This window comes from Thamnophis sirtalis, unplaced genomic scaffold, assembly GCF_051295495.1.
Source record: "Thamnophis sirtalis isolate CommonGarterSnake01/CBP01778 unplaced genomic scaffold, rThaSir2_p1.2 scaffold_9, whole genome shotgun sequence".
In the NCBI taxonomy this organism is placed as follows: Eukaryota; Metazoa; Chordata; class Lepidosauria; order Squamata; family Natricidae; genus Thamnophis; species Thamnophis sirtalis.
Genome location: NW_028261389.1, coordinates 12,927,740 through 12,955,169, shown reverse-complemented (window position 1 = coordinate 12,955,169; position 27,430 = coordinate 12,927,740). Strand labels below are relative to the sequence as shown.

The following is a 27,430-nucleotide window of genomic DNA, read 5'->3' as shown; positions in this document are numbered from 1 at the left end:
GTGGTATTTGCCAGTTCTCTGAACTACTCAAAATTTCCGCTACTGGTTCTGGTCAGAACCTGCTGAATACCACCTCTTTGACAAGCCAATAACAAGCTCAGCTGACAAGCTCTGTGTCTTTAATAAGAATATTTTTTCTATTCCTATTTGCATTTAACAATGATCTAAATTGCGTTGTTTTGAAATTTTATTTCAGGATTTTCTAGGATAAACCAGACTATTTTAAACAAAAGTTTGCTTTTTTAAAAAAAAAAAATTCCACTGGAATTTTTTGCTGTGGTTGATTTTGTGTTTATTTCTTGTTTTGACTGCATTCTATGTTGTCCTTTTAAAAGTATTAACAGAATAACTGAATAGAATAGAATAGAATAGAATAGAATAGAATAGAATAGAATAGAATAGAAATTCATGAACTCGATAACTGCAAACTTTACTGAAGGGTGTATCCAATATTTAGAATAGAATAGAATAGAATAGAATAGAATAGAATATAGAATAGAATAGAATAGAATATAGAATAGAATAGAATAACAGAGTTGGAAATGTCCTTGGAGGTCCTACTCCAACCCCTGATCAAACAGGAGATCCCATTTCAGACAAACAGTTGCCCAATCTGCTCTTAAAGAGATTATATTTATTTATAACAATTTTAGAAATGGATCATCTTATGTGCTTAATACAAGTCATTCCAGGAAAAAATATTGGCACAAACATTTTTTTTAAAAAAAAGCTGAAATGCATTTAAAAAAAAAACCTTCTGCCCACCCTATGCTCTGGGAGTGTAATGTAAGGGCTTTTAATTCATTTTCAGAGGAGAATTTTTTTTAAAAAGTTCTGTAACAGCTCCTATTAATTATTCTACCTTTCAAAATTGGAATGATTCATTATATTATGAGGCATACAGCCATAGATTAGTGACCCATCTTAATCATGAAAAAAAAAATCAATTCATTGCAGGTTCTTAGACTTTGCTACGCATTTCTAATGGATGTCAATGGTCAATAGGTCAATGGTTGATAAGAATAGCTATTTATTTATTTATTTGTCTTGTCTTGTATGCCGCCCACTCCCGGATGACTCCGGGCGGCTCCGGGCGGCTCACAAAAGACAAGGGAAAGGGGGGAAACGAGACAAAGACAACATATTAAAAACAAAACCAACATTCACAATTTCCGTGGAGGTAGATGCTTCTGAGCCCCCCCCCCCCCCGCCTGCTGGAACAGCCAGGACTTGGTGGCTTTGCGGAAGGCTGGGAGGGTAGTAAGGATCCGGATCTCAACAGGGAGCTCGTTCCAGAGGGCCAGAGCTGCAACAGAGAAGGCTCTCCCCCGGGGAGTCACCAGCCGACATTGGCTGGCAGATGGAATCCGGAGGAGACCTAACCTGTGCGATCTAATTGGTCTGAGAGAGGTAATCGGCAGGAGGCGGTCTCTCAGGTACCCAGGTCCGATGCTACTTCGAAAAGAAGTAAGGAAAAACCACCTGTCTTCATTTTGGCTGCAGAAAACATTTTTTTTTGGGGTGAATGACCAACAGATTATTGTAGGAATTTTATTGAACATTCACATCTGATGGTCATCCTATGATTATTAATCTTATTCCTTTCATAATGGGACAATCAGCTAGGCAGCCAATAGAAGAAGATAAAAGAGATGGAAAATGCGAAAGAGGACAGAAAAATAATGTGGAAGGTTTTGAACATTTTCCCAATTTGATTTGAGAGATAGAGTTGGTCTTTGGTGATGAGCAGTAATTAAGGGTTGATTACAAATACAGACAATGCGGTGTAGTGGTTAAAATGCTTGTCTAGCACTAAGGAGAACCAGGTTCAAGTCCCTCTCTCAGCCATCAATCAAATGGGTCAACTGGAAGTTTGTCCCAAACTTCCGGTTGAATGGTTGGGCTGTTTTTGGCCCTCCCCAGGCTTCAGGAAAGCCTTCGGAGGATGAAAACTCCCCACACACACACACATGGGGGGTTGCGCGCACATGCACGGGTGGGTGGGTATGTGTGCACTCCCAATAGTACGCGCATGCACATTTTTGGCACACCTTCAGAAAAAGGTTAGCCATCACTGGTGTAGAGGATAATTTTATTTATGATTTACTCGTCACATTCACATGGTCGCCCATCTCTCAAGCAAGCGAGTCTTGGCGGTCCTAAAACGCTACCAGAACTTGAAATATTTTGACATGTTTGTGCTCCAGTTAAATCATACAAGCATAAATTGTTCAGGACCTGTGGTGGCTCAGTGGTTAGAATGCAGTATTGCAAGCTACTCTGCCGATTGTCAGTAATTCGATTCTCACTGGCTCAAGGTTGACTCAGCCTTCCATCCTTTCTGTGCTCAGTAAAACAAGAATTCAGATTGTTGGGGGTAATATGTTGACTCTGCTCGTCTCCGTTTCAAAGCCCAACAGCCAGTGCTGTCCGAAGATGTCTCCGTGGTCATGTGGCCGGCATGACTAAATGCCAAAGGCACACAGAACACTGTTACCTTCCCACCAAAGGTGATTCCTATTTTTCTACTTGCATTTTTTTGGCATGCTTTCAAACTGCTAGGTTGGCAGAAACTGGGACAAGTAACGGGAGCTCACTCTGTTATGCAGCATTAGGGATTCGAACCGCCAAATTGCCGACCTTTCTGATCAACAAGCTCAGCATCTTAGCCACTGAGCCACTGTGTCCCGTTAAAGAGCATAGAGAGGGCTTAAAGCACCATGAAGTCTAAGTGCTATTGCTATAAATGCTACAAAATATTTGCATGGGGACTGATAACCATTACCGCGTGCAGAATGGATAGGAACAGAAACTAAAGAAAGTTGGACACATAGAGAGCTCCCGAAAAGATCTCATGACAATATGCCCCTAACTCAAGCGAATGGGAACTGATCTGTTTCTTTATAACGAAGCACTTAGGATTCATTAAAGGGCAATCCCCCATGTAAGAAAACAATAGGAAAAAAAGTGGAAAAGGCTATTGAGATCAGGACAGAGACTAAATATATGGGAAATTTATGGGCTTTACCTTGTGAGCCAATGTAAGTTGTTTGGATAAGGAAGGCACCCATGATGCAACCAGCTCCATTGAAGAAAGTCAAGATTTGCATGGCAACCCCACGAATTTGGCCTGGCAGAAATCGGAATGTGATGAAGACACCTTTGCAATGGAAGAGGAAAAATAATTATGAAGAAGAACTATCCTAAGGATGGAGAGAGACAGACTAGTGGTTAGGGAGGTGGATTGGGAGATGGAAAGGAAGCAGGGGTGGGATTCAGCCCAGTGGTGAAATTCAATTTTTTTTTACTACCGGTTCTGTGGGCATGGCTTGGTGGGCCTGGGAGGGGAAGGATACTGCAAAATCTCCATTCCCACTCCAGTCTGGGGTCAGCAAGAGGTGATATTTGCCGGTTCTCCGAACTACTTAAAATTTCCAGAACTTGCTGAATTTCACCCCTGATTCAGCCGGTTCAGATCGGTTCAAACTGGATACTAATTTTACATCTGCTTCACTGGTAGTTGCAAGGACTGGCTGGCCACGCCCACTCCATCCTGCCCTTCCCAGGAATCTCCATGCAGCTTGAAGGGGCTTGTTGGGCAATTCCTATTGTGGCTGAATGGCTTTGCCCTGAAGGATAATCCCATCATCCTGGAGCTGAAGATCTTTTGTCTTGTAGATAGGCTGGCTTAGTCTTTCTTAATTGGCACCAAACATCTGCTGGGGGCAGGGAAATGTTCTCTGAAACTGCCCAAGGAGATGCTGACACAGTTCTACAGAAGAATCATTGAGTCTGTCATCTGCACCTCTATAACTGTCTGGTTTGGTTCTGCAACCCAATAAGACAGACACAGACTTCAGAGGATAACCAGAACTGCTGAAAAAAACAATTACTGCCAACCTGCCTTCCATTGAGGACCTGTACACTGCAGGAGTCAAAAAGAGGGCTGTGAAAATATTTACAGACCCCTCACATCCTGGATATAAATTGTTTCAACTCCTACCCTCAAAAGAGCACTGTACACCAAGACAACTAGACACAAGGACAGTTTTTCCCCGAACGCCATCACTCAGCTAAACAACTAATTCCCTCACCACTGTCAAACCATTCACTGGATTACTAGCCTTCTCATGGTTCCTATCACCCATCTCATCCCACTTATGACTGCAAGACTGTCTTTGTTGCTTGTATCCTCACAATTTATATTGATATTGTTTCCTGATTGCTTATTTGTACCCTATGACTATCATTGTACCTTATGATTCTTGACGAATATATCTTGTCTTTTTAGGTACACTGAGAGCATCTGCACCAAAGACAAATTCCTTGTGTGTCCAATCACACTTGGCCAATAAAGAATTCTATTCTATTCTATTCTATTCTTCTATTCTATTCTATTCTATTCCATTCCATTATTTGTTTGTTTAATTCTATTCCTTTCCTTTCCTGTTTTTCTTTCCTTTCCTTTCCTTTCCTTTCCTTTCCTTACATTCCATTCCATTCCATTATTTGTTTCTGTTTTAATTCTATTCTATTCTATTCCATTCCAATCCATTATTTGTTTCTGTTTTAATTCTATTCTGTCCTGTTCTGTTCTGTTCCGTTCCGTTCCATTATTTGTTTCTGTTTTAATTCTATTCTATTCTATTCCATTCCATTCCATTCCATTCCATTATTTGTTTCTGTTTTAATTCTATTCTATTCTATTCTATTCCATTCCATTCCATTCCATTCCATTATTTGTTTCCATTTCTATTTCTATTCCATTCATTTCCCTTCTCTATTCCCTTCTCTTCCCTTCCCTTCCCTATTCTATTCTATTGTATTCTATTCTATTCTATTCCATTCCATTATTTGTTTCTTTTTCTGTTTCTGTTTGTGTTTCTGTTTCTATTCTATTCTACTCTACTCTACTCTATTCTTTGATCATCCAGAGAAATATAATATTCTGCCTTTTTAATATTTCTCAAAATATTTCATTTTTTTAGGAGACGGGTGGGTGCTAACTTTCTACACCAGGGTGAGGAGAACAGTAAAAAAATCCCTCAACAGTCCCTGGTCAAAACAGAGCGTCATTCTGAGTTTAAATCAGTCGATGTGAAGATGAGGAAATGGAACAGAAAAAAAGGGCTCTTACAGGTAGGTGTCACCAGAGTTTCTGCTACGCCAAGCAAGAGGTATTGTGGAGCCAGATGGAGACACGGCATGGAAGAAACAAGGAGAGCTTTTCCGAAAAGAGTCTGTTCAACCAGAGGGAAATGCTTCCGACGTAGCTCAAAGAAACCAGCAACCGCCATGGAAAGAGTTGCAGAGGTGTTACCTACAACTGAGCGTCAAACACAAAGAACAATTAATTTTGGATAGAAATATATACTTTGTAAAGTGTAATAAAAATTGCGCATACCATGCTCCGTGAAAACTGACCTTTTAAAAATTCCAAAACATTTCCCCAAAACTTTCATGGGGAAAAGAGAGAGGCCTGGTTTTCTAGACCTCAAGTTTTTAAATCATCATTGCATTTACAGGTTTCGAAGACTCTTCTTCTAGAACTCAGGGGTGAGCTCAGGAATTCTGGGAGTTGAAGTCCACAAGTCATAAAAGGGCCAAGTTGCCAATTTATGAGATCATCTGCCAACAAACTCATCTTATGACACCGGTGAGTTTCACATTTTGTTACTACCGGTTCACCATGCAAGTTCGCGCCTGCCCCTTCCATGCATGCTCCCGGCCTCAAAACATGCCTAAGTAGGATGACATAGAACTTGGGGGTGGGGCGGGAGGGCCACCCACGATTTTGGGGTGAACTGGTCTGAACTGGGTGAATACTACCTCTGCTTATGAATGAGAAGGCAGATAAACGTGTCTCAGGATAATGTTGCCAGATCCAATCTGATTTGGTCACTGGGACCAAAGGTTTAGTCTTCTGAGCTTTCAAACTTGTACTGGAGCCCATACTCAAGGAACTTCCCATTCATCAGAATGAGAAGTTGACAGAGATGTTGAGAATGGGCTCCAGCACGAATTCAAAAGCTTGGAAGAAGGTCCCAGTGATTGACCTAGATTTGATTCCGCAAACTCATCTTCTCCCTCTTGTTTTTTGACGTCTATCGTCCCTGCCTTTTCCAGCCCTTTCCCATCCCTCTCACTCCAATTATTTTAGCTCCACCCATTATATGTTAAGATTATGAATTAAAATATCATTTTAGGCTAGTGCAACGCGTTATTTTAGGCCTCTAGAATAAAGGTTACAACCATGGAATTATTTTCCAAGTAGCACATTCAGGGTAGACTAACAGGAACAGGTGTTTTGCACTTCGCTACACACATGTGGGTTTCAACATGGACAGGTTTCCACGGATGTTTCTATTTAATTCAGACAGCAGCCATTCCAGGACCATCTCTGCTTTTAGCCATGCACTCATCCTTTTAAGAAAGGAATGTACATTCTGCCATTTTGTACAGGTAGTTCTCGACTTACAAAAGTTCATTTAGAGACCAATTGAAGTTTCGATGACACTCACAAAAATGATTGATGACCATTTCTTTTCACAGGTACAACTGTTGTGGCATCTCCATGGTCATGTGATCAAAATTCAGACGCTTGGCAGCTGATTCATATTAGTGACGATTGCAATGTCCTGGGGTTTTTTCATGTGACCCCCTTTTGTGACCTTCTGACGAGCACATGCAACGGGAGAGCCAGACTCCCTTAACAACCGTGTGGCTAACTTAACAATTGTGGTGATCCACTTAACAACCGTGGCAAGAAAAGTCGTAAAATGGGGCATAACTCACTGAACAAATGTGTCGTTTAGCAACAGTCATCTGGGACTCAAATCTGGCTGTACATCGAGGTATATTGTCAATCTCGACAATATCCGTGGACTTCAACTCCCAGAATTCCCCAGCCAGCATTGCTATTTGAGAAACACCAGCCTGCAGCATCTCATTCATGCACACTTATAAATTACTCCGTGTACCCTACCAATGAGACAGAGGTGGGTTCCTACCAGTTTGCACCTATTCGGTAGAACCAGTTCATCAAATCTACCGAATCGGTTAGAAGGGGTTCCACCAGTGAACACAGAAAGCAGGTTCCAAACTTTTTTGAAACCCACCACTGGTCCTTGGATATGATTATTCTACACTATCATGCTCATATTTATAAAACTCAGGGCCTCTGTGAAAGGTAAGGATGACTACTGCGTTTGTGGTGCAATCAGAACATTGCGTGTGTTGAAGTTGTTTTAACGCAAACCAAAGATGCCTTTTAAAAAACAAGTTTACATCATATTCTTATGCATGCCAGTGCTGTGTGTGAGGTAATTTAAGGTGGTTCTGACAAGTGTCGTCGGCATTTTCATATCTGGTCACATGGGCGGCAAGCCACTCCCATCCAGTCACATGGCCGGCAAGCCACTCCCACAAAGGAGGCCACACCCACAGAGTAGGTTCGAACAATTTTTGAAACCCACCACTGCAATGAGACCAGAGAAAGAAGAATCTGGACATCCGATATCTCTTCTGTGACACCAAGTGAAACACTAAATCTTTCAAACGTTTGCAGTGCCATTAGAGTCTAAGCCAGGGGTGTCAAACTCAAGGCCCGAGGGCCAGATCCGGCCCGCAATGTGTTTGGATCTTGCCCGCGGGGCTGCCCTGGAAAATGTAAGGGGCCAGCCAGCGTCGCTTCTGTTCTGACCTAGGCTTCTGGATAAAGCATCAATCACAATCTTGGTCCTAAAAAGCTTCTTTTATTTATACAGTTGTAAATTATTATCAGTGCGCAAGGCTTCACAAACAGTCTGTGAAGGTTCCGACAGATGTCTGCTCGAGTTGCCACAGTCTTTCAGGGGAATGTTGCTAAACACCCACCTTGTCTCCCTTGAAACGCTGCCAGAGACCTAATTGCGAAATGCAGAGCAAGGCCAAACTCAGCACAGAGTCAAACAGAACTTTTCAAAGCTTCAACCGACCAGATGAACTAATTGCTTCCTGCAAAAGCTCATGTCCCGTTCGCTTCTCTTTTATGTCTTATGGGAGGGGCCAGTCATCTCCAAGCCTTACTCCCAAGTCGACCCTGTTTTCTTAATTGTTCTTGCCTTCTGGCAGCTCTGCGCATGCGCACACTGGGAACAGGCTCCCGCTGTTCTTCTTCCTCGCCGATATCAGACTCCAGAGGCAGCAAATACTACCAGATGGGCTTGGTCCCCTCTCTGCCTGCGATGCAGAGCCCTCGTTTGAGCCTTCCCCAGACTCCAGGACTGGCCCATGTTCCTCCCCAACCACTGAATCTGCTGCCAGCCACACCCAGCCAGTCGACCATGCCTACCGAGTCGACCATGCCCCCCCGCCCCCCCCCTTAGGTCAACCACAGCCTTGATGCAGCCCTCAATGAAATTGAGTTTGACACCCCTGCTCTAGGCCAACATGTAACTGAAAGAATTGTCAGCATCATTATCCAAATCTTCTTTTCTGCAGCTCAGCTGAGACATTATTTTATTTTAAATCCTGAGTAATTGCCACCTGCTGTTTCATGTGCTTCTACTTTGCGCAAAGCTTAACAACAAACTTAATTAGGCTAATTCTAGTCAGATTAATATTTCCTGTCTTTTCGGCACTAGCTGTGCCACATGCTACGTGCTTGCCAAATTAAACGGAGGGATACGGGAAATGTTGATTTCTAACTAAGATGCACTGCAGGATGGGAGGCAGCTCAAGCAGGGTGAGCACTCCAAAGGTCCAGTTCAATCAAACAGGAAGTCATCTCCAAAGCAGAAATTGGGAGCTGCTGTTCTACTTTACAAGTAGCCAATACCACAGCTGGAAATGAGCGAAGAGGGGCATATCCCAAAAGCAGGATTTCAGGAAATAGCCCAAATGGCTTCTGATGTTCCCTCCCAAAGATTGGCCAACTATTCCATCTCTCAGGCTGGGGGGTGAAATTATATGCCCCTCAGAGAGGGTTCGCAATTTGGGAGTCCTCCTGGATCCCCAGCTGACTTTAGAACATCATTTGTCGGCTGTGACCAGGGGGACCTTTGCCCAGGTTCGCCTGGTGCACCAATTGTGACCCTACCTGGATCGGGAGGCCCTTCAGACAGTCACTCACGCCCTTGTGACCTCAAATTATTGTAATGCGCTCTACATGGGGCTGCCCTTGAAGAGTGTTCGAAGACTTCAGTTAGTCCAGAACGCAGCAGCGCGAGCGATTGTGGGTGCACCCAGGTACACCCACATCACACCTATCCTCCGTGAGCTACCCTGGCTACCCATTAGTCTCCGAATCCACTTCAAGGTGCTGGTCGCTACCTATAAAGCCCTACATGGCATCGGACCTGGGTACCTGAGAGACCGCCTCCTGCCGATTACCTCCCATAGACCGATCAGATCTCACAGGTTAGGTCTCCTCCGGATTCCATCCGCCAGCCAATGTCAGCTGGTGACCCGCCGGGGGAGAGCCTTCTCTGTTGCAGCTCCAGCCCTCTGGAATGATCTCCCTGTCAAGATCTGGACCCTTACGACCCTCCCAGCTTTCCGCAAAGCCACCAAGTCCTGGCTGCTCCAGCAGGCCGGGGGGCCTGTGAAACATCCAGCCCAGCGGAAATTGTGAATGTTGCGGTTTTGTTTTTAAAGTGTTGTCTTTGTCTAGTCCTCCCCCTTCCCTTGTCTATTGTGAGCTGCCCGGAGTCCTTCAGGAGTGGGCGGCATACAAGACAAATAAATACAAATACAAATACAAATCTGAATGGAGAAGATCAGGACTGAGTCTTGCAATGAATACCAAACACAGGTCAGGGCTGATGGTTGGAGAAGATAGCAACATGGTGATGGAAAAAGCTGAACAGTTTAATGCCTGTTTTGCATTTGTCTTTTCAGAGGGACATTGTCAGTGGTGGGTTACAGCCCGTACACCCTGGTATGGGCATACCAGTGCCTGCTGGGTGCCTGCCGGTACTGTTCTGGCACGGTGCTTTGGAGGGCCCACCCACCCACCTACGTTCCTTACCTGTATTTGACCCAACCGGGCCATTGGCACATGCGAACGCAGGGTATGGCGCCTGCGTGACACTCCACCAAGCAGCTGGAGCATCGCAGGGTGGTGATGCGCAAGTGGTGGATGCACATGGTGGACGCCCGGCCCCGTCGCAGCATACCGGTTGCGATGGGATCCGGAACCCACCATTGGATGCTGTGTCTCAGTGGTAAAGACGCTGAGTCTTAGATCACCAAATAGCTTGGCAATACAAGACATGGGACAGAGCGAGCTACCATGACCTGTCCCATCTCCTGCCAACCTAGCAGTTGGAAAGTATGCCAATGCAAGATGATGAATATGTACTGCATATAAGCATGCAGGAAGGTAGAAGCTTTCCGTGTTCTGCCGTACGCTCTGTGCTGTACCGTGATGTCATGCCAGCCACATGACTGTCGAAATATCTCCAGACAACGCCAGTTCTTTGGCTTTGGAGATGAATACTGCTTTGGAGTATTCATCTTTTTTGGAGATGAATAAGGTAAAGGTTCCCCTCACACATATGTGCTAGCTGTTCCCGACTCTAGGGGGCGGTGCTCATCTCCGTTTCAAAGCCGAAGAGCCAGCACTATCCGAAGACGTCTCTGTGGTCATGGGGCTGGCCATATGACCACAGTTCTGGCTTCTTCAGTTCTGAGCTTCTTGGATGAGCAGCGAAACGTCTTCAAGGGAAAACACAGTCCAGTTGGCTCTGGAAAAAGCACCTCTGGGATTCCTAATGGTTGCTTTTCAAAAGCTTAGCTGGATCTGAACCTGCTTAGCCAATTTCCTTTAGCTTTCAAGGTGCTGTCACCTACGTGGACAGATGCTGAAGTCCCTTGTTTTAATTTTGCATCTGCCCGGGCATTGCAGATTTGATTTCTGACCTTTTACTATCTCTATCCAGTCTGGGATCCCTGCTCAGTCAAAAGATTTCTCCTATGAGTTTTGATGGTAATGTTATGCATGTGTGGAAGGGGAACTCTGGGTTTGGGACTTCATATATCAATTGGTTTCACATAAGACCCTGATTTGATTTATGAGATTGTAATTAACTTCTGAATGTTTTATTGCTGGCTTTGGGCCATAAAAAGGGCACCTTGTTACGTGGATTATTCTATTTTGAATTTGCAAACAATAGTATAAAGTGAAGCGATATTTCTGCACACCATAGGCTACTTAACAAATGGCCACGAGCGCTTTAAAAAAGTTGACCAAATGAAATGCTCAATAAATAAAAACATCGTAATACTTTCTTAATGCGTTAAATACATTATTTAACTACCAGAAGCTATTTAATAATGAAGCTCCCCTAATGATGCACAGCTACAAAATTTGTGCCAAATTTCAAGTTTGTAGGCTTTACAATTCTGGAGATTTCATGATGAGTGAGTGATATTTCACACACACACACACACGCACGCACGCACACACACACACACACACACACACACACACACACACACTATATATATATATATATATATATATATATATATATATATATATGTATGTATGTATGTATGTATGTAGGTAGGTAGGTAGGTAGGTAGGTAGGTAGGTAGGTAGGTAGGTAGGTAGGTAGGTAGGTAGGTAGGTATGTGGATATATATATATATGACAATTGCATTGTCCCAGGGTCATGTGATCACATTTTGTGGCCCTCTGATAAGCAATGTCAATGAAGAAACCAGATTCACTTAAACATTGTGGCAAGAAAGATTGTAAATTGGGGCAAAACTCACTTAACAACTGTCTTGCTTAGTAACAGTAAATTCTGGTTTGACTGTGGCCGTAAATCGAGGACTACCGGTAATAATTTGCACCATTTTTTTTTAGTACTCACCAATACAGATCATTGGATACCATCCACTTGTTTTGGCGTTCATTAAACAAGCATTGACACACTCCAGAAGGGGCGCCAGAATTAAAAATGGCAAGATGCTTATTAAATTCATGGCAGCGATCGGCAAAAGGAATCCATTCAAATTCAGATTGGAATTCATTGCCTGTATATTATATCCGGATGGGATCTGAATAGCAAAGAGAAATGCTTTAGTCTGGTTGGTGATCCAACTTCCTTCCACTCATGGAAAAGAAAGAAAATAAAGGGGTTTTATTTCTGTTTGTTGTTTACCTCCATTTTTGAAGGGATATGTGTTGCATGCTAAAATTAAAGAGACAAGAGTGTGCATCTGAACCAAACGGAATCGAATTTGAAACAAAAGCATAACGTATTTTTCCGAGTATAAGACGCCCCTTTTTCCCACAAAAAAGAGACTGAAAATCTGGGTGTGTCATATACACTGAATACAGCATTTTTTGCCTCCTGAAACTCTGCCCCTTCACCAAAATGGCCGTGTAGAGCCTTTAGGAGGCTTTTAGAGAGCTCCTGGGGGCTGGGGAGGGCAGAAATGAGAAAAAAATGGGCCATTTTATGCTCAATTTTAACCCCCCCGCAGCCCCCAGGAGCACTCTATATGCTTCCTAAAGACTATCCATGCCCTCCCCCCCTTTTTTTTGCAAAAAAATGGGTCCGTTTTCACAAAAAATGGACTGCTTTTTGCTTGTTTTTGCCCCCCCCAAAAGCACTCTGCAAGCCCCCTAAAGGCTATTCATGCCTTTGGGGGGGGGACAGGCCTGTTTTCACGAAAAACGGGCCATTTTGGGGAGGTTTGCAGAGTGCAAAAACTTTTTTTAAAAATTTGCCTCTTCAAAACCTTGGTGGGTCTTATACTCCTGTGCATCTTATACTCCGAAAAATACAGAAATTAACTCACCTGCATAACACACGATCTATAAAGGACCTGGAAGGCAAATAAAGGAAAGAGACGGATGAGCAATTTTGTGTTTTCCACTTGTGTTTCGGTGTAGTGGCCTCCATAGTTTTCCTTGGCGTGGTCCAGCCAGTTGGCCACGTTCCCACTGAAATAGCGGCATTGTACGCAACACACCTTCAGTGCATTGATGATTATGCCACAGACGGTCAACAGGCAGCTACCTAAGGACAAGACAGGGGAGTTAATAATCTACAACACAGATTTTACAAGACTGAATCTGCTGCTATAGCAGTCGGCATTCTTCTCTGAAAGTTTTGGCCGATTTCAACTGGTAAAGAAACTAGGTCAGGGTTTGTGGCTCTAGTGGCCTGGAATGTTGGAACAAAACTGTAGGAATTGACTAAAGTATGTTTTATAAGCAATATTCCTTTCCTACCTTTGTAACTTTTCCCCTTTAAATCTTGGCTCCCGTGTTCTCCTCTGACCTTGAGTTAATCTATGCTACTTAATTACAGTCGTTTAAAAGGCTATATGGCACTCTAGATGATTCTCCCCAACCCTACCTCAATCTTTGGTCAACTGCCAATTGTCAAAATTATAGCCGAACAAAGACATTGCCTTGCTTGAGATATGCTGGGCTCACATATGAAAAAGAGGGAGGGAGAGAGAGAGAGAAAGAGAGAGAGAGAGAGAGAGGTCTTTAAAATAGAACTTGGCAATTTCTTTAAGGTCACTTATGGACTTGAATTATTGTCTTGAGAGAGAATTCTAGCCAAGTCATCTGATTGGAAGCAGCTAAAACAAGGTTTTAAATTCAGCTATTTAGAAATGGGAGTAGCTTGTTATGGCCCGCCAGTGGAGCTGGCAGCAGAATTGGACAATGAGGAATAGAATAGAATAATAGAGTTGGAAGGGACCTTGGAGGTCATCTAGCCCAACCCCCTTCAAGACAGGAAACCCCATACCATTTCAGACAAATGGTTATCCAACATCTTCTTAAAAACTTCCAGTGTTTGGAGCATTCACAACTTCTGGAGGCAAGTGGTTCCACTTATTAATTCTTCTAACTGTCAGGAAATTTCTCCTCAGTTCTAAATTGCTACTTTCCTTGATTAGTTTCCACCCATTGCTTCTTGTCCTGCCTTCAGGTGCCTTGGAGAATAGCTTGACTCCCTCTTCTTTGTGGTAGCCCCTGAGATATTGGAACACTGCTATCATGTCTTCCCTAGTCCTTCTTTCTATTAAACTAGACAAACCCAGTTCCTGCAACCATTCTTCATATGTTTTGGCCTCCAATCCCCTAATCATCTTTGTTGCTCTTCTCTGCACTCTTTTTTAGAGTGTCAACTTTACATCTTGGCAACCAAAACTGAATGCCGTATTCCAAGTGTGGCCTTGGGGAGGTTGGGGAGGAACACGGGCCAGTCCTGGGGGCTGAAGAGAGCTATTGTATTGTATTGTATTGTATTGTATTGTATTGCATTGCATTGCATTGCATTGCATTGCATTGCATTGCATTGCATTGCATTGCATTGCATTGCATTGTATTGATTTAATGATGCATATCATGTAACTGCTTACCTCTGGGGGGCTGATAAATCATTTCACTACGTGCCATGTGAATTGTGATCAGTCCCATCAAGACGGAAACGAACGGAATAAGAAAACCCAGATTTTGAGCCACCGACTGCTGGATGTATGAAATGCTGATGAAGACAATGGCTGAACTGAGACTGACCAACCAATAAAACCTGTAAGAGGAAATGGCAACAATCATTATTTTCAGAGACAAATGAAAAAATGTGTGAGAAGTAGCTGGTTCCTTTCAAAAATGGAAACCGCAGTGCAATTCTGAATACGATAAACCCAAGCCGATGCTCTGCAGGATCCCGGGATCACGTGATCCCCTTTTGTGATCAATGGGGAAGCCAGATTTACTTAACAACCATGTTGTCAAGCTTGGAAGCCATCCTTTACAGTTGGCCTCAAGCTTGCCACATATTATACTGTGGGAAACTGGGAGGGGGGATTGTATAGAGCCCTCATGGCGAACCTCATGGCACGCGGAGCCATATCTGCCGGTACGTGAGCTGGCCAGCTGATTTTTGGCCTTCCAAAGGGCTGGGCGAAGCCTTTTTCACCCTCCCCAGGCTTCAGGAAAGCCTCCGGAGTCTATGGAGGGCGAAAAACAGGCCTACCGGGAATTCGGAAACAATCTGTTTCTGGCTTCCAGAGGGCCTCCGGGGAGCTGGGGGAGGCTGTTTTCACAGAGGAAGTACCAAGCTCAGTTTGGAGATGAACAGTGTGGCGCGCATGTGATGGGAGTGTGGGGGTGTTGTGCGCACATGTGTATGTAGGGGGGGCGCTTTGTATTATGGGTGCACACATGTGCTATCGCACAGCTGCACTTGCATTTTTGGCACCCAACAACAAAAAGGTTAGCCATCCCTAGTATAGAGCATGGGAGCTTTGTAGTCATAACAACATTCCTTCTCAGAGAATCAAGGTCATCTCACCCCGGCACCTGGAAGGGTGTCACTGGGAGGAATCTTCTTTGGGACAGTGACTGATTGGACCATGTGATGGACATGTGGATGCTGGGGCAGGGTCTTGAACTTTCAACCTGGTGGGGAAAACCTGCAAACTTTCAGATTTGGGTTTTCCCAGATGTGCCAACATGGCTCTTCTAATAAATTGGAACTTTGAGTTATCTTTAGCCTTGGATTCTTATTTTCTTGAGGATGCTATTTGGAACCCAGACACATGTTACTAATTGAAGAGCTGCAGTGATTCACTTAACAAATGAGACGAGGAAAGTTGCAAAACGGAGGAAACTCACTTAACAAATTCCTCACAACAACATACATTTGGGGCTCCATTGTGGTTGTAAGTCGAGGGCCACCTGTATTCCCTATTCCATCCTGGCGGGAACAAGCCCACTACAATTTTCACATGACAATTTCTCCACCAAGGATTTTTGCCAGGTGGCCTTCACTGGACCTCGGTTGGATTTCTTTCTTTTTTCTTTTTATCACAATGACAGACATAATTCAAAAGTGGTTTTTAAAACCCCAGTAATTTTAGATCAAGAGCATTTCAGGGACGCCAAAAGGTCAAGACAGAATCTTTGTATGCTGGAAGACGAGCGACTGGGGGAATCCCCCGGTGGGTATTAACACTGAACTAAACTATCTTTCATCTTGTTAGAGCAGAATGGCAGTGGCTGAGTCAGAGCCACATAGCTGCCTAATGGGCCAAAGAGAATACAGACAGCAGTTGAGGAATGGAATAATGATAGATCCAACTGGGGTGAATTGAGCAGTAGAAATAAAATCAACTTGTAATCACTGCGACCAATTCTACTTGGGACAAACTCCACGTCAAGTAAAAACCAGGATCCATGAACAGCGGCAGGTAGTCAAAGCCATGATTGCAAATTCTTAATCTCGTGATGGCAAACCTGTGAAATGCGTGCCTTTCTGCGGGCACACCAGCTGTGCCACAGTTAAGTTCCACCGTGCATGTCCGCGAGCCTCCTGCCAACCAGCTGATTTTTGGGTTGGTACCATGCATGTGGATGATATGTGTGTATGTGGGGTGGACTGGGAGGGTCATGCACACATGCGTGGGGGCAGTGGGGGGGTGCTGCATCCCCCCGGCCCCATTTTTGGTCCCAGGAGGCTTCAGGAAGGCCTGTTAGGCCCAAAACGGGCTACGTGTGTGTGTGTGTAGCCCCTTTCTGCTGGCACCCTATTTTTGGTCCCAGGAGGTTTCAGGGAGGCCTGCTAGGCACAAAATGGGGTGGAGGATTACACGCACATGCATGGGGGGGAAGGGGGGGGTCATGCATGTACGTGCAGGGGGCGAGGCATATGGGGGAAGTGTCATGCATGCATTACATTATGGGTGTGGGCACATGCGGGAGCATTGTTGCACACAAGGACAAAAAAGGTTAGCCACCACTGCCTTAATCTTTACCCATACTGACACCAAACAGTACCACTTCAATTGGGGCAACACAAAAATCATCAGCCGCACTATCACTCGCCACACTCATGAGTTCATTGAAGCCTGGCACTCCAAAAGCAATTCCAACAACAGACATTGACCTACAACCAGCTTATGAACCCCTCAGAATCCCAATCAACCACACAGTCAACCAGAGACAGCACCGACCAGTGGTGGGTTGCAGACAGTACGCCCTGATACGGGACTACCGGAGCCTGCCCGGAGCACCGGATACCATTCCGGTACGGTACTCTGGAGGGCCCATCCGCCCGCCCAAGCTCCTTACCGCTCTTTTAAGTCTTTAGCACTGAGCAGCTGGAACGTCGCGGAGGCACTAAGATGCATGCGCGCACTGCGCGAGTGTGCACACCTGTTGCACGCATCCATGTGGACACCGCCAGGCCCGTTCCATCCATACCAGTTGGAACGGGATCCGGAACCCACCACTGGCACTGACCCTCAACCAAGCTCCCTCAACCGACCTTCAAGCAAGTCCCTCCAGCAGCTCCCCTCTCAATGACCCGGACCTGAGGTAATCTCCTTATCACAAGACCCATCAAAAGACTGACTGATGACTCACGCTTGATCCATCATAAGAACCTCACTTGGCACACTCACACCTGAAACCCCTGTAAACAGAAGATCATTGACACTGACATCCCCTAAATTCTAGGGAAGATATTACCTAGATTGGTAACAAAATGTTTGGAAAGCAACCCAGAAGCTCAGAGAACAAACCTTCACCCTCATAAAATCATAAGCGACCTTGGAGGTCTTTTAGTCCAACCCTCAGCCCAAGGCTGGACAATTAGTTGTCCAGTCTTTTCTTAAAAATGCCCACCACTTGAGCTCCCAGGGGGCATGATGGCTCAGCGGTTAGCATAGCATTTTAGACTTACATACCACTTCACAGTGCTTTACAGCCCTCTCTAAACATTACAGAGTCAGCATTATTGCCCTCCAACAATCTGGGTCCTCATTTTACCCACCCCAGAAGGATGGAAGGCTGAGTCACCCTTGAGCTTGATGAGATATGAACTGCCAAATTGCAGGCAGCCGGCAGTCAGCAAGAGTAGCCTGCAGTACTGCATTCTAACCACTGCGCCACCACGGCTCTTGAAAAATGTTGGGATTGCCAGCTAGAAAGCTGACAGCTTGGGTTTGAGACCCAAGCACCGTGTGACGGTGTGAGCTTCCATTACTTGCCCCAACGCTTGCCAACGTAGCAGCCTGAAAGCATGCAAATGCTCTGATGCGGCCCTCAATGAAATCGAGTTTGACACCCCTTGTCTATCAGATGAGTGACTGGCTGAAGCTGAGTGAGGCAAGCCACAGCTGTAGCAAATTGGCCAGGAGGTGCCGCCCATTATCAATGAAGAGGAGGTCGTGTCCACATCTCCTCCCGATCAAAGGACACGTACAGTGGAGAGGTGGCAGGCACAACATCTATCAGGTAGACTACTTGTGAGGAGGCAACCTCACCTCTCGTGAAGAGCTGCACTAACGTCGTCTATTTAACCCCATCGCAAGGACTTGAGTGTTGCTGGAGCAATGTGCCGTGTTCACTCAAGTCCTTGGGATGGGGTTAAATAGGTGACAGTAGTGCAGCCCTTGTATCCTCATGCCAATCTATCCTGACCCGTTTTGACTCGTGGATTGCTTTCCTGGACTTTGCGTGTCCTCATTGGATTTGTCTAACCAGTGATTCTTGACGTGCTGAACTTGGAATCCAACCTGTTCAATAGGACTACTTTCTGAGTACATATTTGGGGGTTTGAATACACACCTGTAGAATTCTTGGTGTGTGTGTGTGTGTGTGTGTGTGTGTGTGTGTGTGTGTAGCGGGGCAATCCACACAGAAGAAATAATGATGCAATATAAATCTGCAGAGTGGCTAGGACACTGGAAATCTACTTTGTGAAAAGTTACAATTTGTGTACCTTTATGCTGTTCACATAAATTGGCAAAAAGGACAAAGTTTCAGAGGAGGGCATTTCCCAGTTTTACCTGGAGAAGTCATAAATTGAATCTAAGTCCATCTGCATGCATAGATTCTGTCCTCTTCTTGAGTTATCACTCTTTGGGGCCTCCTCAGTTTACACGTAAATGCAACTCCAGATTGTCCCAGAGGTGTGGGTTTCACGTAGGGCAGATTTATATACTATGATATGAGGAATCACAACTTTTCCCTCTCAGATTATGGATGAATTTGCTCAAACTTTCAATCTCGCAAAGATAGGGATTTGTTAACTCACCGAATATTTCTACTTACAGATAATGGGGAATGAGTAGCTCAGATAAGCATTAACACATTGAATTGTTACACATGTATTTTAGGCCCACAGCAGCACAAGTAAGTGCTCTTTCATTTAGTATCTTGATTAGTATATCCACCCTTGGCAACAACAGAAATTGAAAATTCACTAACCATGGAAGAGAAGGTGGTAAAAGAAAAATAATATAAACGGCTACAAAAAATGTTGTGTGCCAGAATCAAAAAGGATAATCTGGAACTGTGCCTCCTGTAGTAAGACCTAAGTATAGTACACAAAATTGTCTGAAGAATTGAAATATTTGATTATAAATGTGTTAACAGCAGCTAGAATTGTACTTGCTAAAAATTAGAAAAATGAGAAAATACCAACGCAGGAGGAAGTTATTCATAAAATAATGGAATGTGCTGAAATTTGAAGTTTCATTTTATTTATATGCTGCCCTATTCCCTGAAAGGGACTCAGGGCGGCGAACAACTCCAACAGGAAGGGGAACATGCAAATACAAAATAAACGTTTAAAATGACCAACAACCACACCTGTCGAGAGGGGAAGGGAGCTCATCAACCCCAGGCCTGCCGACACAGCCAGGTCTTAACGGCTTTTCGGAAAGCCAGGAGAGAGGTGAGGGTCCGAATCTCCGCAGGGAGTTCGTTCCAGAGGGCCGGAGCTGCAACAGAGAAGGCCCTCCCCCGGGTCGTAGCCAGATGGCATTGGCTAGGTTTATTTGCATTTGTAGGCCGCCCTTTTCCCTGAGGCTAGTAGACGGAACCCGGAGGAGGCCAACCCTGTGCGATCTAATGGGTCTTTGGGAGGTAATTGGCAGCAGGCGGTCTCTCAAGTACCCAGGTCCAATACCATGAAGGGATTTATAAGTAATAACTAGCACCTTGAAGCGTATCTGGAGACCGATTGGAAGCCAGTGCAGCTCGCGGAGGATAGGTGTAACGTGGGTGTATCGAGGTACACCCACAATCGCTCGCGCGGCTGCATTCTGGACAAGTTGAAGTCTCCGAATGCTCTTCAGGGGTACAAGAAATCTTCAAGAAATGAGTACATTGACATTTGAAATTAGAGAACAGGAAGATAAACAATTTTATAAGGTATGGGATTTATTTTATCAGTGGTTAGATAAAAAAACATGGAAATGAAAGATGTTAGAGAATGTTATAAATACAAGAATAATAGAATGATACAGAATATAACACAAAGATATATTATTATTTGATAGATTTAAGATGATGTAATGAATTGTTATAATATAAATGAATCCAATATCTAGAATATCTCATTTAAAATGAAGGAATAATAGTGATAGTTAAATAAATATGGTACAATGATAATAAGATATACGTATATATTTGACTTGATAATATGTGATTTCACATAAATTGTAAATGATGACTATGGAAAGGATGCACAAAAACCTTGTAACCAGTCGACACACTGCATGTAATTGAAGATGGCTTTATGTTTTATATTTTGTTTGTCTATGTCTGTCTAAAAATAAAAACTTAAAAAAAATGTCTGCTACAACCCTACCTGTCAATGACTACTTCAGCTTCAACCTCAATAATACACGGGCAAACACAATCGATACAAACTCAAGGTAAACCGCTCCAAACTCGATTGCAGAAAATACGACTTCAGCAACAGAGTGGTCAACGCCTGGAATACTCTACCCGACTCCGTTGCTACATCCTCTAACCCTCACAGCTTCAACCTTAAACTGTCTACCATGGACCTCACCCCATTCCTAAGAGGTCCATAAAAGGGGCATGCATAAGCGCACCAGTGTGCCTTCTGTCTAGTGGTGGGTTTCAAATTTTTTAGAACCTCTTCTGTAGGTGTGGCCTGCTTTGGGGGAGTGGCTTTCCAGCCATGTGACAGCGTGGGAGTGGCTTTCTAGCCATGTGACTACGCGGGCGTGGCCAACCTGTAAAATGTGGTGACAATCACTTAACAACACTCTTGCTTAGCAACCAAAATGTTGGCTCAGAAACTCTGGCATTTGAAGCACGCAAGTCTTAAAGCTGTCAAGTTACAAGACCCTTGCACCCCTAACCCTTTAGAAAAAAAAATCCCAGGAGTGTTCAAACCTGACAGCTTTAAGACTTGTGGACTTCAACTCCCAGGATTCCTCCTCTCGTTCTTCATCTGGATGATGTGCGGACGGGCAGGGGGAGGGAGCTGGAACCGGTTCTAAACGGCACTGTAGATTTATGGAACCTCTTCTATAGAAGAGGTGAGAACTGGCAGGAACCCACCCCTGCTTCCGTCCCTGTCCTACTGTCCCCATTTATTTGTATTCATTTCCTTCGTTCATGTCCATGTTCATATCTGCTATCTTGTACGTGTTTGACAACCTAATAAATACAAATAAATAAATAAAATAAAATTTGAAAAAAATGATCTTTGTTCCAAAGCATTTACAGTCCTACATCCTGAAGAAAGTACATGGTGTTTTTCAACCTTGGCCCCTTTAAGATGGGTGGACTTCAACTCCCAGAATCCCCCAGCTGGCATCCATCTTAAAGTCATCCAGACTGAGAAACATTAGTCTGACTCTCCACTTCAATTTTCAAAGAGGGTTGTTTTTTTTTTTTAAATGGATACTGGCTTCCCTTTTTTAGTTTAGAATTCAAATCAGAATAAAGTGAACAGATCTCAAAGGGAGACAATCCAGAATGATTACAGATAGTCTTTGATTTGCAGCAGTGCGTTTAGTGACCGTTTGAAATAACAACAGCACTGAAAAAAGTGACTTATGACCATTTTTCACATTGATGACCCTTGCAGCATCCCCATGGTCACATGATCAAAATTGAGACATTTGGTAACTGACTCATATTTATGACGGTTGCAGTGTCCCAGGCAGTGGTGGGTTTCAAATTTTTTTAGAACCTCTTCTGTAGGTGTGGCCTGCTTTGGGGGAGTGGCTTGCTGGCCATGTGACTGGGTGGGTGGCTGGCCAGCCATGTGACTGAGTGGGAGTGGCTTGCTAGTCATGTGACCGGCTGAGCATGGCCAACTTGTAAAATGTGGTGAAACTCGCTTAACAACGTTCTTGCTTAGAAACCAAAATGTTGGCTCAGGAACTGGCATTTGAAGAACGCAAGTCTTAAAGCTGTCAAGTTACAAGACCCTTGCAGCCCTAACCCTTTAGAAAAAAAAAGCCCAGGGATGTTCAAACTTGACAGCTGTAAGACTTTAAGGTTTAGATAGGACTCTTAGAGGTGGGTGGGGCGATTGGTGAGCCAGCCAATCAGTGAGCCGTGGGCGGGGCAAACGTGGTGCCGATGGGCCGGGGGGAGGGAGCTGGAACTGATTCTAAATGGTATGGTAGTTTTATAGAAGAGGTTTGAACCGGCAGGAACCCACCCTTGATCCCAGGGTCATGTCCTCACCTTTTGCCACCTTCTGACAAGCAAACGCAATGGGGAAGTCAGATTCACTTAACAACCATGTCAACTAATTTAACAAATGCAGTGATTCACTTAACAACCGTGGCCAAAAAGGCTGTAAAATTGGGAAAAACACACTTTAAAACTATCTCACTTAGCAACAGAAATGTTGGGCCCAATTATGGCCATAAACCAAGGACCAGCTATAGTCAGAAAAAAAAAAACAGAATGGAACAACTGAGTGTCTAGTTTCTTTTAACAAGACTGTACTCAACTTACGCATTCAACCGCTGCTGATTTCTACTGATTTTCCATTTATCCGCTACCAATTTGCAATCTAACAGTTGTAGTGTTACAAAACACACTCACATACACACAAATCCATTTGCGAAGGTAGGCCATAAGGAATCTCTATTGGGTACCAGATTGAGGGAGTAAACTAGCAACTCACACACAAAGTGCAACTTTTTTAGAACTGTTGATTTCCCGCTAGCTAAACATTTGATCCACTCCCATTTCCTAACAGGGGGCTTCTTTTGTTCCAATTAATATCATATATATTCACATCCCAGCTATTATCTGGTTGTTGCTTGGTTAGAAGGAAATAATGATGTCTCCAAGTGAAGCTGTGAGCAATTAAGGTATACCCAGAATAGGGACCTCAGAAGACAGGAAGTTAGATTAATAGTGCCTTGCAGTGCAGGGGCCCCCAAAACTCAAAGCAATTACACATTTTCTAAAAAGTCAAATTCAACATAGGCTGGATCTTCATCGCTCCTTCCTCTCATTTAGACACACACACACACACACACACACACACACACACACACACACACCTTCCAGAAATAAAAGAAGAGGGGGGAAAGTGCCAGTGGTACTGCCTGGTTAAAGGAAGGGAAGGAAAAAATACACAACGGTTAGATTCCCTGATTGCACTAAACCAGGGGTCAGCAACCTGCAGCTCTGGAGCCGCATGTGGCTCTTTCATCCCTCTGCTGCAGCTCCCTGATGCCGGTCGGCTACACAATTGATAGGGCTTTCGGTTAGGACAGATAGAGGAGAAAGGATGCCGTACTAGGAGGAGACTCTCTGGTGGGGGAACCGGACTTCCGGTCAGCTCCAGAATTGAGTGGGGGGCTTCTGGTTAGGACCTTTGTGACTCTTTGAGTGTTTAAGGTTGCAGGCCCCTGCACTAAACTATCATGCGTGATGGCGTTTTAACAGAATATAACAGTACAACAGAGTTGGAAGGTACATTGGAAGTCTTCTAGTATTTCCTGCTCAGGCAGGAAACCCTATAACAGTGATGGTGCAACTTTTTTGGCTCACGTGCCAAAAGCGGGGGGAGCGCAGGGGGCTCATGCGCAGGCGTGCCACACCCATGTTTTGCAGACGACCCCAGTATGCATGCGTACATGACCAGTGCTCCCCATTTTTGGTGTGCTTTTTTCGCCCTCCCCAAGCTCCAGAGGCTTTATAGGAGGCTGGGGAGGGCAAAAACATCCTCCCCTTCCCCCCACGGAGGCCCTCTAGAGGCTTCAGACGCTTCCCTGAAGCCTCCGGAGTGCGAAAAACCAGCCCTATGGGCAAACCGGAAGTTCAGGAACAGACTTCTGGTTTGCTCGTAGGGCTGGTTATAGTCCTCCAGAGCCTTCAGGGGCTGCCAGGAGGCTTCCCTGAAGACTCCAGAGGGCAAAAAATGACACTACGAGCAAACCAGAAGTCACTTCCGGGTTGCTCGTAGGGCCGATTTTAGCCCTCCGGAGCGTTCAGGAGCTTTTAGAAGGGTTCCCAAAGGCTCCGGAGGGCTAAAACTGGCCCTACAAGCAAACCAGAAGTCCGTTCCCGAACTTCTGGTTTGCCCATAGGGCCGGGGTTTTTTGTACTCCGGAGGCTTCTTCCTTACATTTTGTCATCCTGTGATGCCGAACCTATGGCATGCGTGACGGAGGTTGCACGTGGAGCCATCTCTCTGGGCACGTGAGCCGTTGCCTGTTGCTCTTCCGGGTTCTGGTGCACAGGGCAGCTGGTCTTCACGTGCATGGGAGTGCCGTAAACCAGAAGAGCAGCCGCCGGTGTGCATACGCGCACCGGGAAGATGATCTTCTGATTTCCAGTGCAGGCATGCGCACCAACCCCCCGGTCTTCTGGTTTCTGGCAAGCATGCACACGCAAAGACCAGCTGGCAGGTGTGCATGCACGTGCCAAAAACTGAAATATCATATTCCCCCTGTGTGCATGCGCCCCGGGCAGCTGCTCTTTCGGTTTCCAACACGCATGTGCATAGGGCACTCGGTGCCACAAAGGTTCTCCAACACTGTCCTAAGAAATAGCCCTTTAAAGAAGAGGTGCCTGAGCTTGTGTTTTTTTCACCCTTCTTCTCTTCTACTTCTCCTTTCCTTATGTTTTTAACTAATCAGCTCCGAGGAAGGATGACAAAGCTCTGTAAATGGTTTGCGGAGAGATGGTCTTCCCTAAATAAACCTACATCATTTATGGCCAATGAAACTGACTGGAAATAGATTTAGGTGCAATACTTCTCAACGCGGCATATAATTAATCTGTGGAATTCATTACCCAAGACATACTTATGGCCAAGTAATGGGGATGGCTTTAAAGAGAGTTTGTATACTTTCATGGAGCATAGGTCCATGTGGAACTAACAGGTTTAGGGACCATATGCCCATGATGGCGAAACCTATAGCATGCATGCCAGAGGTCGACTGCAGAGCCCTCTCTGTGGGCACGCGCCAGTGGTGGGAGTCAAAATAATTTAACAACCGGTTCTCTCCCCTAATGACCAGCTGGGTAGGTGTGACTTGGTGGTCATGTGACTGGGTGGGCATGGCCAACTTAACGTCACCCACGTGGATGGGCGCTTCGCCTTAGCTGATACAATGTAACAAGGGTTAACTGGAGAGGCAGTTTCTGGAAGCAGGGCAATAAAGATTAGGCTAGAAACAACACCAGGATGTTTCCCTCCTGCCTCCCTTGCAGGATTAGCCCTGTAAAGTGGAAGAAAACAAAAGGAGATTTCTTCCAACCACCGGTTCTCCGAACTGCTTAGAAAGTTAACAACCGGTTCTCCTGCGTAGGTGCGGGCTGGCTGAATCCCACCACTGGCACGCGCGCCATTGCCAGCTGGTCTTTGCGTGCGCCAGAGCGCCAGAAACCCAAAGACCAGCTGAGAAGCTAACCTAACCTTTCTTGAACTCGGCTCTCCCTAACCTGGTTCCTTTCAGACACAGTCTATTGGACTGCTATTCCAATAACTTTCGGGAACTTCTGAAATATAATTCTATGCATTTCGAGGCTACTGAGTTCCATAAAACCTAGTCTTTGGTTTTCTGGCTCTCCAATCCATGCAAAGACCAGCTGGCTGGCATACATGTGCATGCCAGAAACCCAAAGAACAGGTAGATGGCATACGTATGCACCCGGGCCATCTGGTCTACTGGTTTCCGGTACTCCAGTGCGCCTGCAATCTGGTTTGGGCACTCGGTGCCAAAAAGGTTTGCCATCACTGCCATATGCTATCTCCATATTTGGGGCAATATGACTCCCCCGTGACCCAACAAAACCGCGCCGACAAAACCGCGCCAGCGAAAGCCCGCCGACAAAACCGCGCCGACAAAACTGCGCCGACGAAAGCGCGATTAGGGTTAAGGTAAGGGTAAGGGTTAGGGTTATTATGTTGTTTTCGCGTTGCTTGTTGAAGGCGCACTTTTGTCGGCGCGCATTTGTCGGCGTGCTTTTGTGGGCGCGATTTCGATGTCGCGGTTTTCTCGCCGCGGTTTTGTCGGCACACTTTTGTCGGGCGCGCATTTGTTGGTGAACCTGACTCCCCAGGCCAGTTTCAGGGGAATAATGCAAGAAGGGCAGGGTGAAGGACTATTTTGATAAGGGGGTTTGAACATAATGAACATAATGCAAGCATTTGCCACGCCTTCCAAAATGCAAAAGAGACCTCAATTGAGAGGGCCACCCAAAATAGAGAAGGGTTCCAGGAGCCACAGAAGAGATTTTGGTGGACTGTCCCTTTTGAACCCTAATGTCAGGCCTGCAGTCATATTCCTTCCTGGATCTTTGGCCTGCCACACTCTCTCTTATTTTACTATGCTGTTTCATTAGCGGGGAATTGAGAGGGGGAATAGTAAGGAGTAGAATGTGTTGTTGTCAAAATAAAATTCCTTTCTAGAAATCAAGGTCATCTTTTGGTCTCTACACCTCTGAGCCTGACCGGAACTGGATGGGTGGAATTGCCAGCGTGGCAGTGGGAGATTGGACCATGTGATGGACTTGTGGGTGTGGGGACATGATCATGAACTTTCAACTGGTTGGAAAAACCCAGGAAGTTTTCAGATTTGGGTTTTCCCAGATGTGCCAACATGTCTCTCTTAATAAATTGGAACATTGAGGAGTACTTTGCCTTGGACTATGATTTAATTTTGGATGCTATTTGGAACCCTGACACCTAATGTAAGAGATGCAAATCAACAACTATAGCAGGGGTGTCAAACTCGCATTGTCACGGCGACATCACGTGACCTATCGGGACTTTCACTAAACCTTCACTAAACCAGGCGTGGGGCTGGCCAGCATGTGACGCATGTGTCCTGCGGGCCGTGAGTTTCACAGCCCTGAACTATAGAGTCAGGGAGAGATTACTTCAAGCAACAAGGGATGGGGATCAATGATATAGCTGTATTTGGCTAATTCTATTACTATGAAGAGAGACAATAGTGATTAAGGTACCAGGTTAGCTATCCGGAGACCATGATTTCTAGTCCCAATTTAGGCACAAAACCAGCTGAGTGACTTTGGGCCACTTACTCTCTCTCAAACCTAGGAAGCAGCAGCAATGGCAATAAGTATGAAAAATCCCAGCAGCCACTGGGAGCCAACACTGACTCAAAGCACCAAAAGAATAAAAAATAATACCGATGGTTC

General features: G+C 45.0%; 1 protein-coding gene across 1 annotated transcript in view; it reads right to left on the bottom strand.

Moving 5' to 3' along the window:
* Window positions 1-27,430, bottom strand: part of SLC15A5 (solute carrier family 15 member 5) — a 48,860-nt gene that overhangs the window by 11,854 nt on the left and 9,576 nt on the right. The window contains exons 3-7 of the mRNA XM_087722534.1: window positions 14,377-14,546; window positions 12,796-13,016; window positions 11,862-12,048; window positions 5,138-5,326; window positions 3,029-3,160 (exon numbers count right to left, since the gene is read on the bottom strand). Coding sequence (XP_087578660.1) covers window positions 3,029-3,160; window positions 5,138-5,326; window positions 11,862-12,048; window positions 12,796-13,016; window positions 14,377-14,546 — 899 coding nt within the window. The remainder of the gene's footprint in view (window positions 1-3,028; window positions 3,161-5,137; window positions 5,327-11,861; window positions 12,049-12,795; window positions 13,017-14,376; window positions 14,547-27,430) is intronic.